At 37.8% G+C, this 19,340-nt stretch overlaps 1 protein-coding gene across 1 annotated transcript in view; it reads right to left on the reverse strand.

The window, feature by feature from the left end:
* The window catches only part of b3glcta (beta 3-glucosyltransferase a), a 76,057-nt gene that overhangs the window by 49,730 nt on the left and 6,987 nt on the right, over positions 1 to 19,340 (reverse strand). Inside the window, exon 2 of the mRNA XM_040037592.1 lies at positions 15,850 to 15,887. Coding sequence (XP_039893526.1) covers positions 15,850 to 15,887 — 38 coding nt within the window. The remainder of the gene's footprint in view (positions 1 to 15,849; positions 15,888 to 19,340) is intronic.

Consider the following 19,340-nt stretch of genomic DNA (forward strand, 5'->3'; position numbering starts at 1 on the left):
TTCAGGTTTTCTTCCTAGCCCTTTTCAGCATTTTGTTGACAGCAGTTGAAAAGTATCATATTAGGCCATAGACATTGCTGTTATTGATGCCAAAAATTAGTAAGCACATGCATGTTATGATGTTCCATAGAAGCATTTCAAAAAAGAAGGAAAGACAAATGTCTTGGTCAACACCTTCCATGAAAGCGATACTGATCAACCATTCACTTAATATTTATTACTATTAAAATAAAAGTCAAATTTCAACAGACAGCAAGGTGACATTCTTAAGTGTCTGGCACTAATAAATAAGAATGACAAAACCTAGAATACATGAAGTTATATGCACTAATATAAAAACATAAAAGATGCATATTTTCACATTTGAGATGTTGCTTGACATTTATTTATTCTGGGTTTTCTTTCATATGATGGCTCATGTGGTTAATCAACAAATAGTTTGAGCTCAAGAAAGACAAAACACAACAATGAATTCATGCAACAAATATTGCCTACATAGCCAAAGCCAAATAAAGCTGTCAGTGAGTCACCAGTGATCCACTTGCACTGGCTGACATGTTCTTTGCTTATGATAAACACGCTGTGGTTTATCTTGAGTTAGTCCCACATGCACCATCCTTCTGCTATACATTCTAAATATGCACCACATGAAAATGAAAGTAGACCTTAACACAGGTGCTTCTTATTCCTGTTTGAGCAACATTTGCAAAAAGCTAAAGTGCCCAGCTCTTCAATGAAATTATTCAACTTTTATGAAAAATGATACTATAATTACTTGTGACGTGTTTGTACTTAGTGGGAACCACTGTGTTTGGATCACAGAAGAAGTAGCAGAAGTAGTCAAAGTACAAAGAGACTGAAATGAAAGCGCCTACACAGCAATTCGTTATTTATTGCAAACATTAAGTAATATGAATGTTATAAACTAAATTATAGTCTGAGGACATATCTCACAAACAGGCCTTCTGCTTTCACAAGCCTTTTTGCTGTTTTTTTTACTTTCCCCCACAATGCCACCATTGTCAGGTTGATGAGTGCTTCCTTTCATGCACCATTTGTATTGGTCTGTTGCAATACAGTGGAAGAAATAATTATTTGATTATTAGCAAATTTGCTCACTCACAAAGAAATGAGCAGTCTCTAATTTTATGGTTGTTTCATTTTAATGGAGAGAGAGAAAACATCAACACATTGCAAAAAAGACATAAACTGAGTGAAATAAGAATTTTAATCCCCAAGCAAAACACGACTTCGTATTTGCCAACCCTTGTTGGAAAGCACAGCAGCCAGATATTTCTGGTAGTTGGTCACCAGTTTTGCATACATATTGGGAGGCATTTTGGCGCTCATCTTTACAGAAATTCTCTAAATCCTTTAGTTTTCTTGGCTGCCAAATGGCAACCTGAACATTCGGCTCCATCAACAGATTTTTCTATAGGATTGAGGTCTGGAGATTGTCTGACCACTCCATGACTTTGTGTGCTTCTTCTTTAGCTACTCCTGCTATGTTTTGGGTCACTTTCATGTTGGCAGACCCATCCATAACCCATCTTTTAATGTTCTGGCTGAAGGAAAGAGGTTCTCGTTAAAGAGTTCACAGCACATGGCTTTGTCAATTGGCTTCTCAGTGATGAAGTCATCCTCCATGCCTGACTGTGGGTTTGGTGTTCTCTTGCTCCAATCATGGCAGGTTGAGTTGATGCCAAATAGCGTTATTTTGGTTTCATCTGACCACAGTAATTTCTCAAAAGCCCGCTTGGACTCAGTAATTCACTGGCAAATTTAAGACAGACTTGTACATGTGCCTACTTGAGCCGGCGACCTTGCGAGTGCTGCAAGATTTCAATCTATTATGGTGTAGTGTGTCACTAATAGTGTTCTTGGTGACTGTGTTCCAACTGCCTCCGAATCATTAACAAGCTCCTCCCATGTAGTTTCTGGGTGATCCACCAGCTTCTTATGGTCATCTACATTCCATGAAGCTGGTGGATCTAGCATGGAGCTCCACCTCTTTATATTTCTTCCTTTTCCAAATAATCATACCAAGAGTTGTCACCTCCCCATCCATGGCTGCTCAGCCATGGAAACCCATTCCACGAAGCTCTCTGTACAGTGTTCTTAGGCGTGAATGTGAAGGCCCGCATGTAGTTTGGAGGTCTGTAGTGTCTGACTCTGGCTAAAGTTGGCGACCTCTGTACTCATGCGCCTTAGCTTTAGCTGAACTTGCTCTGTGATTTTACATGGCCTAATACTTTGCGGCTGACGTGCTGTTGTTCTCAATCGCTTCCACTTTGTTATAATACCACTAATAGTTGACTGTGAAATATTTAGTAGTGATGGAATTTCACAACTTGTTGTGTTGCACTTGCCCAGTACCACACTGGAATTCACTCAGCTCCTGAGAGGAACCCATTTTTCACAAATGTTTGCAGTCTGCTTGCCTATGTGCTTGATTTTGTACACTTGTGGCCATGGAAGTGATTAGAACCCCTAATTTCAATGATTTGGATGGGTGAGTGAATATGATTGATTGATTATAATCTGTATGCCATAAGGGAGCCTGAACTTCAATGATATTCAAACCATGACTCAAGTCAGTTCATCTTTTATATAATGTATTTTCAAATGGATAGATGGATGGATAAATGAACTGATGGATGATATTTTCTCTGGATTTTTGATTCACATTCTGACTCTCTGAAACTACCATAAAAATTAGAGACTGTTTATTTCTTTGGAAGTGAGCAAACTTACAAATTTAGCAGGGGATCAAACAATGATTGTCCCAACTGTACATATGGTTTAGTAACTATAACAATGTATAGACCAAAGACTATCAATCTAAGCAATGTTTGAGCCATTTTGAGTAAAAATATTTACATCGAACCAAAAACATATCTAAGCCTTACAATGAATCTTCCGACGCATTTTCATTACATTAATAGTTTAATAGTTTAATAATAGTTTAATTATTTATATAGCACATTTAATTACAACAGGAGCGTTGACCAAAGTGCTGTACAAGAATACAATATACATAATAAAACAACTTAGAGTATTAAAAGCAAACACCAAATATGAATTAACAAATAACTCTCATGCTGTATTAAAAGCCAGTAAATAAAAATGCGTTTTAAGATAAGATTTAAAAAGACTGACAGTATGAGCCTGTCTGATGTGTAGGGGTAAATTATTCCACAGCTTAGGCGCTACGACTGCAAATGCTCGATCACCTCTATGAACCAGCCTCGACCTTGGTACAGCTAAAAGCAAAAGATCACTTGATCTAAGAGATCTAAGGGGGGTATAAGTCTGCAAGAGGTCAGACAAATACCCGGGAGCCTGTCCATTCAGGGCTTTCTAAGTCAACAATAAAATTTTAAAATTAATTCTGAAGCGGACAGGGAGCCAATGAAGGGAGGCAAGTACCGGGGAAATGTGTTCACATCTTTTAGTACGTGTCAGAAGACGAGCTGCAGCATTCTGGACCAACTGCAGTCTTGCCAGGCAGGTCTGGCTGACTCCAGCATATAAGGAGTTACAATAGTCCAGCTGGGATATAATGAAAGCATGAATCGCTCGTTCAAAGTTTTTAAAAGATAAAAATGATAGCATATTTTTTGTTGCATTTGCTAAATTACAGAGCTAAAAAGTTTATATATTTTTTTAAAACTTTCAGCATTATTTTAATATCAAAAAAGGAGCAAAAAAAAATATATGTTGTTATTTCAGTTCTTCTAATGTGACAACATTTGTGTCAGGAGTAGTGTCGTGGATGAGAGAAGGAGGACCCAAACGCTGGACTCACAGGTAGGTAGGTGAAGGTTGGTGTTTATTGTCGATGGAGTGAACAAACAAAACAGAGGTAGGAAATGGCTGGCTGGCTGGACGACTGACTGAAAGACTGAATGGCTGGCTGACTGATCGCAGGCAGAAACGACAACATAACATCACATGTACATCAATGACACGACAAGGGCTGAAGGGAAGAGAGGGCTTAAATACATGACTACAATGACAACGATTGGAGACAGGTGAGTGAACAGCTGAACCTAATGAACTAATGATAAATGGGAAGAGGACTGAACATAATGCACACAGACCAAGGCTAACACAATAAAACAGGAAGTGGAACAGGCAGTAGATAAACAGTGAACGTGAACTGAAAATACTGGGTCAACGACCCAGAAACCCTGACAATTTGCAATAATATAATGACAGAAAGATCTTCTCTCTGCTTCTGCATCAAATAGAAGTAGAAGAAGTCAAATCACCGGGACTACCATGAGAGATTCACTTGATGTAGATTTGTTCTGAAAGCCCTGGTACTTAAGAAGGCACAGGCAAAGTGTATAGGGAGATTTAAAGCAGGCTATTGTTAGCTAATACTGAGGGTATATCACTGCATGCATCCTTAATCATTTTTACAATTCAGCTAACCAAAATAAATGTAAGTAAGTAATTATATGCATCCAATCAAGTAACTCTAAAATGTAACTAACTGGCATAAAGTTATAGCTGTATCCCTAGCAACAAGCATCATGGATTTGATTAAGAACAGGAGGCTCAGCTTTATTAACAATCCAAAGTAAAAGTAAGAATGAAAGAATGATGCCACTGAATATAAATTTCACATTTGCAAGGTAATGAATTTAGGATGTTAAATTACAAAGGGATTAATATTTAACTCCTGCAAGCCGGGTTTAATTTTTCTCTTTTTTTCCTTTTCTTTTCTAGAGACACCGATCGAGTCTGAAAAGGGGTCTTTCTTGTCAAAAACACAGCACTGATTTACTGAGCTAATAGTTGAAGTGCATTGTTGATTAATCTTTCCATAGGTGACCCGCTGTGTTGGTTTTTGCCCGAACTGATATTGAATTTATCAGGATAAGTCTTTTTTTTTTTTTTTTTTTTTTTTTTTTCCTCTCATGTTGCAGAGTTTAAGGTGCATTTTTCCCCCAAACATACACAGTATTTAACTCCTAAACATTTCTGGAGATTTGGCTTGTCTTATTTGGCAATAATACCGATCTATTGTGTTATTATTCATTTTTTCTTCTATTTCTCACGCAGTGAAATAGTTCAACGAGGGCACTTTTGCTTAGTTTGAAGACTGTTCTCTGAGGGATTTAGCTTTGCTTTTCTAAGCACTGGAGAACTGTTGCCAACACAGGCGACCAGACAGCACAAAATTGTTGACAGCGGTCCAAATCTGGTTGCCTGGGGCAATGGGCAGCCGTTACTGTCAAGCCCCGCTGTGTAGGTTATTCAGGGTCACACTATGCTCCGTGGCCTCTTCATAACATGCCTGATAGATGTTTTTGACAAAATTTTACCTATCAATATTCAGAAAATGAGATCAGTCACACAGGACTACACATTTTTCTTTATTATTTTAACCAACACCTATGTATTTAACAGGTAGACCTACTGTATACCAGTAGGACTACATACATTAAGTTGTTTCTCAGCCAGTGCATTTTACACATGCCATTTATACCAAGACAAAAATGGTTAGACAGACTATAGTTAAACATATTTTTCCTTCCATTTTCTGCGATGGCTGCTACACATAATCCCCTCGTGTCTGTGTTTACATTCATCCAATGAGCTGATACACTTCTGCAACGTTTCTCTCTGTAACATCCATTCATTACCAACAGTAAGAGTTGTGGCAGCTGGTCAGCCCGGGTGGAAAAGGTGGTGGGCGGCACAGCTTTGTGAAACGGGAAGATGGTACAGCCATATGAGACTGTGGATGTTTGTATCACTGATTAGGTCTTAGTTTTGGAACCATTACAATCCTAATGATTGTGGCCTATATCTCGGCATAAATTAATCAGAATATTGTTAGTCCTCTGATGACATAGATGGAGGCCTTGTTTCTGCACAGCTAATTAAAACACCCCATTTTAAACCATGTCTGGATAAAGCAAAAATGACACCATTTGATCAAAGGCAGATGGTCACAGTAACAACCACACAGCAACCAGCTACACACAAGAGGCACAGACTTCAGACAACAACCCACATTAACTTTCATACAAAACTCTCCTTCCTATCTTACTTACAAACAAGAATACTACTTATCTTAGCCCCAGCTTGTTCCTCTCAAGGCATACTTGCCATTTGGAAAAAAAAAAACCCAGAGGACCATTTAAAAACACTTTCCACTGTTATTAAGAGTAACTAGATGAAGATATGTGGGCTTCTATTTAACAGCGGTGTTGTATTTTCTTTTAATCATACTTACTGATTAATTAGCTTTAGAAGAAACTGGCATAGCTACTGATTGATGGAACATTAAAGCTATTTTTGGCTGCTTCCCTATAGGGCTGGGCTATATCATACCGTTCACGGTAATACTGGTGTAATGTTGGGCAACGATAGTATAATGAAATATCGCGATAGAATATGGGTAAAACGCGCATGCGCAGTGCCTGTGTTTACATACGCACATAGCGGCGACGCAGAATGAGAAGAGCAAAAGCGGATCGTTGAATGAAACGGATGAACCAGAACTGGTTTGTAAAAATGCTGCAGCTTCAGTGGTGTGGAAAAGGTTTAGCTTTCGTCCGTCAGATACACAACAAAGCACTATTTTTGGTAGAGCATGCTAGCGGGCCGTCGTTATTACCGTGTTGTTTGGAAAATACGGCACACTTAAAATCAATCCTTTGATTTTTCTGAAAATCGACAGTGTCCCTTATAATCCCGTGTGCCTTATGTATGAATTCTGGTTGTGTTTACTGACCTCGAAACGATTTTATGTGGTACACGGCGCTCGAAAAGCTGTCAAATGTTTTAGTACGACTTTGCTAAGCTACGAACCCGCACCGGTTGATGGATTGTCGGAGCATTACAGCTATATTAGGCAGAAACTTGCGGAGTGATACATACTGTGCTTCAACATAATATTACCGTATTGTGTGTGTATAACCTCTCTTTAAGTTTTGTGGATATTATACATGGTTATGCTGAGGATATGTCGGCCAATTTCCACTGGAAATGCCTTTTGGTTAAACTGTCAGCAAGGAATTTGCACGGTTACATTTTTATATAACTTTAATGCACATGAAAAACAGCTGCTTGTTTAAGTGAAAATACATTATTAGTGCAAAAAACCCCATCAAAGTTGTGGAGTTGTAAAGCATTTTGTCTAGTGTCAATTATATTGTCAGTTATATCGTTATCGTAAATTTTCAAATGTATATCGTGATAAATATTTTTGGTCATACCGCCCTGCTCTACTTCCCTATTCACAAATGTTCACCACAGCAAGTATCTTTGAATGTTTGATTTGGCAGATTTTTTTTTTTTTTTTTTTTTTTTTAATGCCAGCATAATGCTGGCAGTATTTGCTTATTTGGCAAACATGTAAACCACTACACTATGGAGCCATTGCTGAAGGATATAAACACAAAAAAGTCACTGATTTGTTTAGGGTTTCATTATCTGTAAACTAACAAAACAGTATCCGTACACAACAGTGACCCAAAACGTTATGATCAAATATAGATCTACACTGCATTCTCAATTACATTTCAAGGAAACAGATTATCTTTCAACAAAACAACTTAATAAAATAAAATGACTTTTTACCTGGGATATTAAATCATTTTTCTCCTCAAAATCTGACCCCAAACAAACATTCTGGGTAGAAACACTTCCAGTCAAACGAAAAATAAAGTGTCCGCAGGAAAACTACAAACACCCTTACTATTTCCATAGAAATTGAGAGGGTAAGTAGCAACCAGGTGCTGCTAATCAGATACATTTTATCAACTGATCATCTGCAACCATGACCACCATTGTAAATCCGGAGGTTTTAGAATTCTGCAGCATTCAGGTGTAAGGCAAGGCAAGGCAAGTTTATTTGTATAGCACAATTCAACAACAAGGTGGTTCAAAGTGCTTTACAGAGACATTAGAAACAAAAACAAATAAAAAGCATGATTTAAAATTGATTAAAACAAGCAAACAAACAAACAAACTAACAAACAAACAAAACAGTATATAAAATCAAAACAGATTAAATCAGAACAATAGATAAAATCAGTAGTTAAAATGTTAGTTTTGAAATTTAAGCTTAAAAGTGTGGATTTGGTGCTTTATTCAAATGCAGCTGAGAACAGGTGAGTCTTCAACCTGGATTTAAATAAACTGAGTGTTTCAGCTGATCTGAGGCTTTCTGGGAGTTTGTTCCAGATATAAGGAGCATAAAAGCTGAATGCAGCTTCTCCATGTCTGGTTCTGACTCTGGGAACTGATAAAAGACCGGATCCAGATGACCTGAGGGATCTGGAAGGTTCATACTGGGTCAGGAGGTCACTGATGTATTTTGGTCCTAAACCATTCAGAGCTTTATAGACCAGCATCAGAACTTTAAAGTCTATCCTCTGATGGACAGGCAGCCAGTATAAAGACCTCAGAGCTGGACTGATGTGGTCCACTTTTTTGGTCTTAGTGTACGTCAACACAACCTTTTTTAGTGGACATCCCAATAAAAATTTCCCCGGTCAGACCGAGTAATGCTCAGAGAATTGCAAAAAACCCAAGAGTTACAATTAGAAAAAGGAGAAAGCCTAAAAAGCCTAAAAAGAACAGGGTAGAATAAGGAAAAAAAGAAAAAGATCTGAACAAACCTCAAGACTTTTGGAACAATGTCCTTTGGACAAGCTACACCAAACAGAAGATGTTTGGTTATAATAATCAGCATCATGACTGGCAAAAACCAAACACAACATATCAGTAGAAATGGCTCATACCAACTGTAAAGCACGGCGGTGACAAATAAAATTTGAATTTGAATTTGAATTTGAATTTGGTGACTTGGGGCTTCTTTGTAGCCACCATCACTGAGTTCACCATAAAGTCTTTGTATATCAAAGCACTCTTCAGTCAAATGTGAGGCCATCCATCTAACAGATAAGATTGACTGAAACTGGATCATACAACAGGACAGTGATCCAAAGCACAGCAGCAAATCTACACTAGAATTGCCGAAAAAGAAAAGAATCAAGGTACTACAATGGCCCAGCTGAAGTCCATACCTCTGATTACAATGCAGGACTTTAGGAGACCTGTGCATACAGTATATAAATGTATGCAAACTTCAATGAACTGAAGCCATGTTATAAAGATGAATGGATATGAGAAACTGAAAACAGTCATACAGAAAACAATTACTTCCAGTTAATGCTGCTAAAGGTGGTTGTATAAGCTACTGAATCTTGGGGTGTACTAGGTTCTTCACAGACCCACACAGAGTCCTTTGAAAACTGTAATTTTCCTTTCCTTTTCACATGACTGTAATTGTGAATGCACTTTAATTAGCTTAGGAAAATCAGAAACTGCTTGTTTGTTGTATTTTGTCTCTTCTACCTGTGCTTGGTACCTGCAGTCAATTAAACATAGACAATGACAAGCCAGTCAAAACAGATTACGTTTTTTTTTACACATGTGATTGATAACATGACTGATCATCAATCTGTTGAAGTGATGGTATTCTCTTTCAATATAGGTACATTTTTAGGTTAATGTTCCTCACGGTTTCATTCAGACATTACCTCGATTGTGATAGAGAGGATATTGTTGTTATGCAAGATTAGATAGTACATCAAGTTATTTTTCGTTACTGCAGACACCAGTCTGCTGTTCAGACCTGTGATAGACTGAAAAGTGATGTTTTTTTTCACAAAGTTTGATCAAGTGCTACTGTGACTTTTATAAGGACTTAAGATCTGAAGCCAACACATTTAGATGCCATCTGATTAATGGACTTAAGTGCACATCTGAAACAGGCTTTAAGTATAAGCTCATTTTGCATCCTTTTTTAATGATAAAAACATTATTAATAATAACGTCTAAAAAAGTTACAGTATTTTTGACCGTGAAAGCAATGATGTACATAATGTGATTCAGACAAAGACTAATTGGGCTACTAAGAATTAAGATTAAATGCTTTTGGCTAATCTATAGCTGCATGTGTGTACACAGGTTTTCTCCAAACATGAGATTTCCAGATATAATAGATAATGTTGGAGCTTAATGCAAATTAGTGTGTAATATCTGGGAACTGCTGGTACTTGGGTTTTTTCCAGGTGCTGTGGGATCTTTGAATGAATATTGACAGCATTCACAAAGGTTTGTTATCTCAGAAAAAATAATCATTTTTCCTGAGCTGAGGTCACTGCAGACGAGTTGAAGCAATGATTCAGACATCAGACGTCTCTTCTTGAGTTTGATTTCTGCAAAGCAACTGCCCAAGGTGAAGAGAATAGGAATAATAAGAAAAACTCTTTTTGCTTCTAGTGACAGCCATTTAGGCTCTACAGATTAATTCTGGCAGAAAAACAACAACCTGCAAACGCTGGGGAAGGTGTTATTGTTCAATCAAACACGGTGAGTCAAATAGTGCTTTTTTAAGGAATCACTTTTCTTTATCTTCAAGACTAATCATTATGTCAACCACTGAAATGTACTCAAAACTTGAAACCTACAAAAGACAAAAAGCACTCTTCTCTGCTGGTCACAGTTGAAAATAAGTGGTTGTTATATTTGTTATCTGGATTACTTCACAAAGAAACCATATCATTTTGGAGTAACTGGAATGCTTGTCCCAACCTTCAGAGAACACCATGTCCCATCCTGCACAGTGTACATTCATACTCAAGAAAATGTTTATATTATGTAACTTTGTGAAACTATACCACTTAGTCTCAAAAACACATTAAATAACTCATTGACTCACAAAGATGCACTTTCGGTTACATTTGTTCTGCTTGTCTCCATGTGTGTGGTAGATGACTGCTCTGTGCTTTCCCCCCACATATATTAACACCACCAGAAGGTGATGCTGACCCTTTCAGAGAGGAACGCTTTCAGGCTGGGTCATGTATTTAATTTTAGAAGTGTATTCATAACTTGCAAAGCCTCAAAGTCAAGCATTAGAGAAATGCTTTTCACTGGCTTTGCAGGACCATCAGCAGGAGGTTTGTTCTCACATTGTATAGTTATCTTGCATCCTTCCTCATGAGTCCTCAAAGTACACACAATCAAGGTACTTGTGCTTACATAAGCAAATGTGTAGTATTCTTGTTGTTTCTGAAGCCCTGAAGCGACAGATAATCGCAGCACCTGTGCTTGCCTTTGCCACCTTCTCCAAGTCATTTTCAGTTCAAACTGCTGCAAGTCATCAGCGGCTTCAGGCCATCTTCAAAGGAAAAGGAGGTGGGGAGGGGGTCGATATGCAAGCCACTGACTGTGTTGAAAGATGACAACTGATTACGCCGATATTTACAGCTGCAACTGTGTTTCTTGAATTACATATGATGAGTCTCTTGTTGCAATGGTATAATCAAAAAGCTGATTAAAGCAAAGTATGAATCAAAACTTCTTCTTCCATTGGAAGAAGTAAACAGTAAGCAGCAGTAAAATTGGTTGTAGCTTCTTTGCATTCTGATATTAGCATTTCCCATATCACACACCACACGAGCCGTGCAGATTTATTCGGATCTGATGAGCACAGCTGTTTGAAGTCAGTTGGGGAATCCTCTTTCATGCAGCAGCAGATCTTCTGAGCTGACCATTTGGTCTGAAAATCATGTGAAATACGCTCTGAAGAAGTAATTTAGTTAAAAGGCTTACTCTACTAAATATCTATACCAGGGGTAGGAAACCTTTCTGATGACGAGTGCCATTTAAAATTTCCTCAGAAGTCAGTGTTCCATATGATTGCATTAGCAATAAATTTAATAACGCTCTATATGAACAGTTACACACTATATAGAACCACTTTATAGAATTATATTTGTTCGCACATGTTGTCAGCTATCAGCGAATAGTTATCAGCTATTTTGAAACAAAAAAAAGACACATTTTATCCATAACAAGAACTCCATAACAGCAAATGAACTGTACAACAGAAAATGCAAATGCTATTTATGGTCTCCTCACAACAATGATAAGAAAAATTAACTGGGCCAATATGGCATGTCTGTTAATACACTCTGATCTCTGGTCTCCCACTCAGAGACACAGGTCTCCAAGTGTCCAGCATTCAGACGGCTACCTGAGGACACTCATGTGAGAGAAAATCTGCTCACACAGATATGTAGAGCTAAATACTGTCAATAATGCCTCTGCAATGTTCTGAAGACAGTTAAACTTGTCAGGTAGTGATGTCCAGCAGGTGAAAATGCAAGCTCCATGAACACGCACAGCTATGGATTCCAGCTGCTTCGATGTTATATGTATGATTTCTATACATTTTACGTCAGATAAAAACTATGGTTGTAAGCTTCAGATAATTATTTAATAACAGCTAGACATTTTAAATGAGAATAAGAAAGTATTTCTTTGTGCCCCCCTTTCCCTGTTAATGCCCTACCTGGCCCCCTGGCAAAACTTTGCTAGACCCGCCCCTGCATAGTTACCAGCTGTCAGCTACATAAAAAAAAAAAAAAAAGGATCCTGGTGTTATTTGTCTCTCGGAAACAGTTCATAACTTCCCTTCAACTCATTCATGTCACCTTAAAGGTAAACCTGTTTCTCCATCACCTGTTCAGCTCTGATGATTCAGTAAGGACATCTCCTGGTTTCATCTTCATGTTTCCCTCTCACCAGATATACAAACCGACATCATGACCAGCAGCTTTTACAGCTGTGGCTCCAGCAAACATCAGCTGATACTAGAAATTAATATTAAATAAATTCTAACAACAGCTGATCAAGCTTAAAGGTGCTGCTGTTGTTTAGCACGACATCCGCCAGTTTCCTCTTTCTGGCGCAAAGTGGGCGATAAACAAACAAGAGAGACAAGCCGATCAGCTGATCATTGATCAGTTTCATGATTGAAGAAGAAACAGGAGAGGAAGGGGGGAGGGAATGAGAGAAGAAGAGGCAGCTGTGCAGCATAATGACAGAATAACTCCAGCTTTGTGTCTTTTCCCATTCTAGCTGAAGTACGGGACAAACTGTCCCTTTTCACCTCAACACGAAACGCGTAATATTTTCTCTCAATGCAGGACGATTCCATCTTTTTACGGGACGGTTGGCAACTCTACTAACTAACCTTATGAATTAAATAAAGTTCAACATCAGTAACATCAAAGCACCCACCCAGCTGTATAGAAACTCTGTCATGCTAGCATGACGGTACGAGCAGTACGAGTTATTGTAACTGACTGTAAAAAGTCAGCACAACGAAAATAAACTCCACCTAAACTTGGTTTATATCTGACCCAGATAGACAGCAGGTCATAACTTCTTACCTGAAGTTCAGTTCACCTGACACTCTGACCAGCGGCTGTCTCAGGTCTCTGCTCCTCCTTCCTCCCCTTTATCTCATCCACCTGCTGGCCTCCACCACTTGCTAATTTAACTGAATCTGAGGAAGCACCGCCATAGCCACCACCAAACAACTGAGTTATTTTTACACACCAGCCAGCACCTGGCCAATCCACCACCACCTACAAAGAAAAAAAAAAGTCACCGGGCCACCGAGCAAATGCCCAGTATGCCCGATGGCTAGTCCAGCTATGGTCGTGCCATCAGTTAACCCTTCGCGTGCCACAGTTGGCACGCGTGCCTAGGGTTGCCGACCCCTGATCTATACAATGGCATTTACATATATATTGCTTCTGAAATTTCTATTGAATATACTAATTAGTATTTGCTTATTTTTAGTGGATTCTTTAAGCACTTCCTGTTTTTGCACTGATGAGGCCCTGTTAATGATCGGAACCACTTATTGCACAATAACAAGTGATTACAAAAACATCAACCAAAAATAAATAAATATGAATACAGACAAGAGAATCAGGAAGCAAAATCTAAACTACAAAAACAACTCATTTTTGATGTAAAGCAGGAAAAATTTGTTGTTTCATATTACCCCTGCCACAAAAAAGGCTGTACAAGCACTTTTGTAAAATGTCAATAACTATCAGTGGGACAAGCATTTAAAATGCTTTATTCATAAACGGTATAAAATTCCAAACATTAACATTGTTTTCTTACTCTTTGATAATTTCTAAGGATATGTTGCAAAATGTTTTATGTGTGAGTGACCTTCAAGCCTCCTGCCACAGCCCTGATCTATATTTTATGACTTTTCATAACTAAACTGGAGCACTTCCATGACCTAAAAATTTGTATTCCGTTCTAATTTGTTAATGTTGTTTCTCAGCTCGGAAGATCTAAAAAGGAAAATAAATCACCTGGTTCACATTTGACCTGAGTTACACAAACACACACACACACACACACACACACACACACACACACACACACACACACACACACACACACACGCTAAATACAACAAATGTATATACAGAAGGCAAAGTGTCTTTATGTCTGAGAAACCTGCTAAAATTTTCTAAATGGTAAATGGATTTTATGTAGTGTTTTCCTATTCATTACACACTCAAAGTGCTTTCCATTATAATCAACATTCACTTATGCACCCACACGTCAGTGCATCACTTTTCACTGTAAACATGGTCCAAGGACACTTGGACGTGCAGCCTGGAGTAGGGGTTATTGAACCACTAAACTTCTGAGCAGTGGGTGACCTACCCTGCCCCTTTAGCCACAGCCTGTGCAGTGGGTAGTGAGTGCATTAGGAAATTCATAGTATGCTAGGAGTATAAAGAGATCATGAGCTTTCAAAACCATTAGCAACCTCATGCAAGGGTAAATATAGGAAAAGACAGAAATAAATGTTGAGCTGTTTCCCCATGCTTTTTGCAGACATTTAAGTGTATGAATAGATTCATTGCGGCAGTTTAGACATAAAGGAACTCCATAAACTGGTTTCTCTGCTTTTATCATTGTGGCATGATTCACAATCACGTCTTTTTTTCAGCACATTAGCAATTTTATTCCTGATTATCTTTTCATTGTTGTAAAAACTCAGCTCTTTTCAGTGCCCCCAATGGGTTTCTTCTCCTGGGTGATTATTATATAAATCGTTTTACTTCATCACTTTGATGGGCAGCAGTGCCAAATGGTTCCCTAGTTAAAAAAGGGGGATCATGATTTGAATGAGTATCTTTTCTAATAGATACCTTAATAATTTGATAATTTTATTAGGAAAACTGCCTTCTTTTTTTGTTTAAATTGGATGCCAATAGCTTCTGCAGTTCTCACGAATACAATCCAACAAAGAACCAACTGTTTTAGGGTATTTATATTCAGTTGGATCACACTGGAGGTTTAGTTAACCCCTTAGCAGTCCTACAAATTTTGCCTAAAAGGGTTAGGAGTCGGACGTACCGTGGGCGGTACGTCCGACTGCTAAGGGGTTACAAACAATTTCTCCATCGTTTATAAGAACATGGGGGAACAAAACTGAAAAAGTATCAAACTAAAAGAGCAAAACTTCCTCAGCAGGAAAAGAATTAGTTGACATCAGTAAAAAAGTAAGACAGTAATTTGCCGTTTTTGTGATGCTAAGCACCTCTGCCAGGAGGCTTACTGTCAACATCTTCTCACACCAATAAGAAGTAGAGCAACTGAAAATGTTAATTATTTATCACACAGCAACTGCAGACTACAGAAAGTGCAAGAGCAAGAAAACAACACTGAACTTGCAGAAAATCGACTTTGTGCTGAGCAAATCAAACTTCTGATCTAGAGGCCAATATGCGTTCAATTACAAAAACATGGCTAATTTGAGCTGGTCAGGAAGTGGAGGCTTCCCGACCAACTGAAAAGCAAGAAACAAATGATTAACTACTTACAACACCTCAGTGTACTGACAGTGTAAAGTTTCAGGTATCATATCAAGTTTCATTTTCACATAGGAAACAAAGAATAATGGGGGTCAACTGTTTTTCTTACCTGTGTGTCTTTTCCTGAGCTGCCAGCAGCAAGGTGAACTGAAACAATGGAAAAAGATTATGTTATTCCAAATAATCCTGCAAAAAGAAATAAAATATTCAAAACTGAAACAGTCTCCTTTGTGCTTCAGTCTTCACTATCTAAAAGTTGTCATACAAATGCAACGCTAAAAGAAAACAACTTGTTTATTATTATTTGTGGAAAAACAACATATTTAAAAGGTATTTGAGGGTTTTCTTCCATTCGGAGTTGCTGCTGGATGTCTAAAAGCGTACGGCACCATTTCACCATTCGAGATTATAATTAGAGCCTTGAGAGCTTCTATCCAATTACATTGCCATCGATTCAGAGACAAGAAAATCTTCTCAGAAAGGTTCTCAGGATTTCAAATCAATACATCAAAAACGGCAGCGTTGCTGAGAATGAATTAATAAAGCAATTTATATTAAATTACACTGCCTTCACTCCCACATCACTCAGCTTTAAATCTGACTTTAATTAGATGATCTAACATAAAAATTGTTAAATTTCCTCTGCTGACTCACTGCACTGTGGCCATTAAAAAGGTCAAAAGAGAGTTCAGATTAAAACCTAAAAGCAGCAGATATGTTTTCGAGCTTCAACCGAACCACTATGTAATATCCAAAATATAGGCTCTACAGAAAAAGATATAACTATCTGTATTTCATAAGATTGATACAATCTCTGTGAACCACTCTGCAATAATTTGGTCAGATATTGATTCCAGCCATAGTAAGGAAACCCTTAACTTAAATTATTCAACAAGCACAAAAAGTCCATTTAAATACTTCTGTCTGCAAAGCCTGGAATGAAGCTGCCACATCAAAACGAGTGACTGCTATTATTCTTATAATGAAAACACTGAAAATAACAGTGGATGCTGACAGTTTTAAAACTATCTAAAGGAAATGAAGGGATTTTATTTTTCCTAAGAATGGAAGAGACGGTCTGATTTTTACTAGTTAGGTTTTCTTGCATTTAAAAACATAAATAAATCCTGTTTCTTGATTCTGTTTACAGCAGTTCACAGTTAATTTAAAGTGCTTGTGTGACAAGGACAAAATGAGACAAATGGAGAGAAGACAGAAAAGATGATGCTGATGAGCTGTTAAATCAACCAAACATGAATGACATTCAAATAATTAACAGAGAAACAAAACACAGCACATAGTGTCTTGAAAGAAATTCCACAATGACTCAGCAGTGACTTTGTTAATTAAAAATAACATTAGTACCATTATATAATAGTGCAGAATGAACCATCATGCTCAACTTTAAGGCTAATGTGAAAGAAATTACTTAATAATGGTTTCATTTCCTGATTAAATACTTCAGATAAAATGGGTATAAATTGACATTAAAAAAAAAAGCAAATAGATAAACGCATGTGCAACAACATTGTTCAGTATAGGAAAAAAAAAATCGTGGATAGCAACTTCCCACTGAATAAAGAAAAGCAGTTATTTCAAACATTGCTGAACAAGGTCAAATATTTCCCTTTGGAGTGTAAAATCATGGTGTCTGCAAATAAAATGGATTTCCAGTGTGTTTCAGGCAGCTTTTGTGATGTGGTCCATGCTCATATTTCAATGAATATAAAGAATGCAATGTATTGACCAGCACTACTGACAAATCTTTGATTTTTTTTAGACTATTATATTTTACAGGTAACTCTCTCTTCAAACATTTCCCACAAAAAGAGTCTGCATCTAACAGACACAGGGTGCCCAAAGAAAAAGGTAAAAGAAAGAAGAGGGGGAGCCTGATCGTATTTATAAAATGAGAAGCTCAAAATAAATCTTGCATAGTGGGAATCACAATCTGGATTAAACTGCCTCCTTTTTTCTTCATTATACACAAGAAGCCAGCAAAACTCAATTTTGTACACCCCCACCCCCCTCCCCTCACATCATTATCTGATATCTGTATATCCTAAAAGCTATGTGAAGTTCACAAACATAAAGCGAGAGCCAGCAAAGCTTTAGGTATGTAGACACTACACACGACATCATGATATTGCATTCTGGTTTCTGTCGTTATTAAAAATGCAACATTTGGTATGAAACTGGGCTTCCTACAGGAATACATACAAGTTAACAATACATTCTGCTACCTCTGCTCAAAATTCCCATCTTTTCATGGCTCACCCTGGAGAGGCAGAGATGCACAGAAAGGAAGAGGGGGAATAACTCCATACATAACATCAGGAGCGGTGACTGGAGCACCTCCATCTCATTGCTTCCTCAGCCTGCATAATCAAGTCTGTTGTTTCCAACCGTGTTTTCAATTGAGCCACACTGAGATGAAGTGGCTTTGATTTCAGAAAGTCTCGAAATTCCTTTACACAATGACGGCGCTGAATGGTTTAGCTTTTAAACAAGCCTGTGCAGAATATACGCTGTTGTCATAATGACAGAACATGTCCAGTGCAATTATCAAGGAAACGCTGCACTCGGGTTTCATCTTAGGAGAATCCAAATTCAAGACTGACAAAGAATGTATGCAGAGCAGCTAGATACTTTATTAAATTCAAACAGGTTGAAGGGTTCTACTGAGAGCCATTTCCTGCTAATGAAAAATGGATTCATAGTAATTAAACAATGGCTTGCTTGTTTGACAATTGGTCACTGTCTGACTTTAATTACTTCCAGCATTTAATGGGCGCTGAGAGAGCTGGGAAAAATAGAGACACCACATGAAAAGTGCTTTGAAGTAACTAAATCGTATTAACAAAGGCAGTTATTCAGGTGTATTATATTAACTTGAATGCAAATTAGCAATCAGTGTCTGCTTTAAAAGAGCTCTGATAATCACCATGTCCATGTGGGGTATTCAAAGCAACATGAGACAACTAAGGGCTTCCAAATAGACTGAATAGAGAAAGCTCTGAACTGCAGCTGCAGTGGTTCAAAAAACAAAGTTATTTAATTTGGCAAAAACAATAAAATCTAAAATCCTGTTAGCTTCACAGTGCTGATGTATGTGGCAGGGCTGCCATCCAGAAACCACTTTTGAGACCAGCGTGCAAACACTGCCAAGCTGAGAGCCATTAAACATGGATTCAGCTCTTACCAACCTCTTCTGAAAGGCCATCCATAGCCCTCCTCTTTACACAACAACACTACCTGGCACAAGATGTTGTAAAGTGGCTGGTGAAAAGAACAAACATTTAGGAAAATGAAACATGAGAAAAAATGCACGAATATTTGTCTTGAATAACACAGGTGGGGAAAAACATACTGCTTTGTTTTCTAATGTTGGTCTATTTCGATCATTAAGTAGCTTCAAGTTGAAGACAAAGTTAATTTTCATCCTGCTTTATTAATGTTAAATGTTTTGAAAATATCATCACAACATGAGCCAGGCCACAGCTTTTTTATCTTCTTCTTCTTTCAGCTGCTCCCTTTAGCAGTCGCAACAGTAGATCATCTGACCCCATCACTTGCATCTTCATCTATCAGTCCAACACT

This window comes from Simochromis diagramma, unplaced genomic scaffold (assembly GCF_900408965.1).
Source record: "Simochromis diagramma unplaced genomic scaffold, fSimDia1.1 OVJJ01000463.1, whole genome shotgun sequence".
Lineage (NCBI taxonomy): Eukaryota > Metazoa > Chordata > Actinopteri > Cichliformes > Cichlidae > Simochromis > Simochromis diagramma.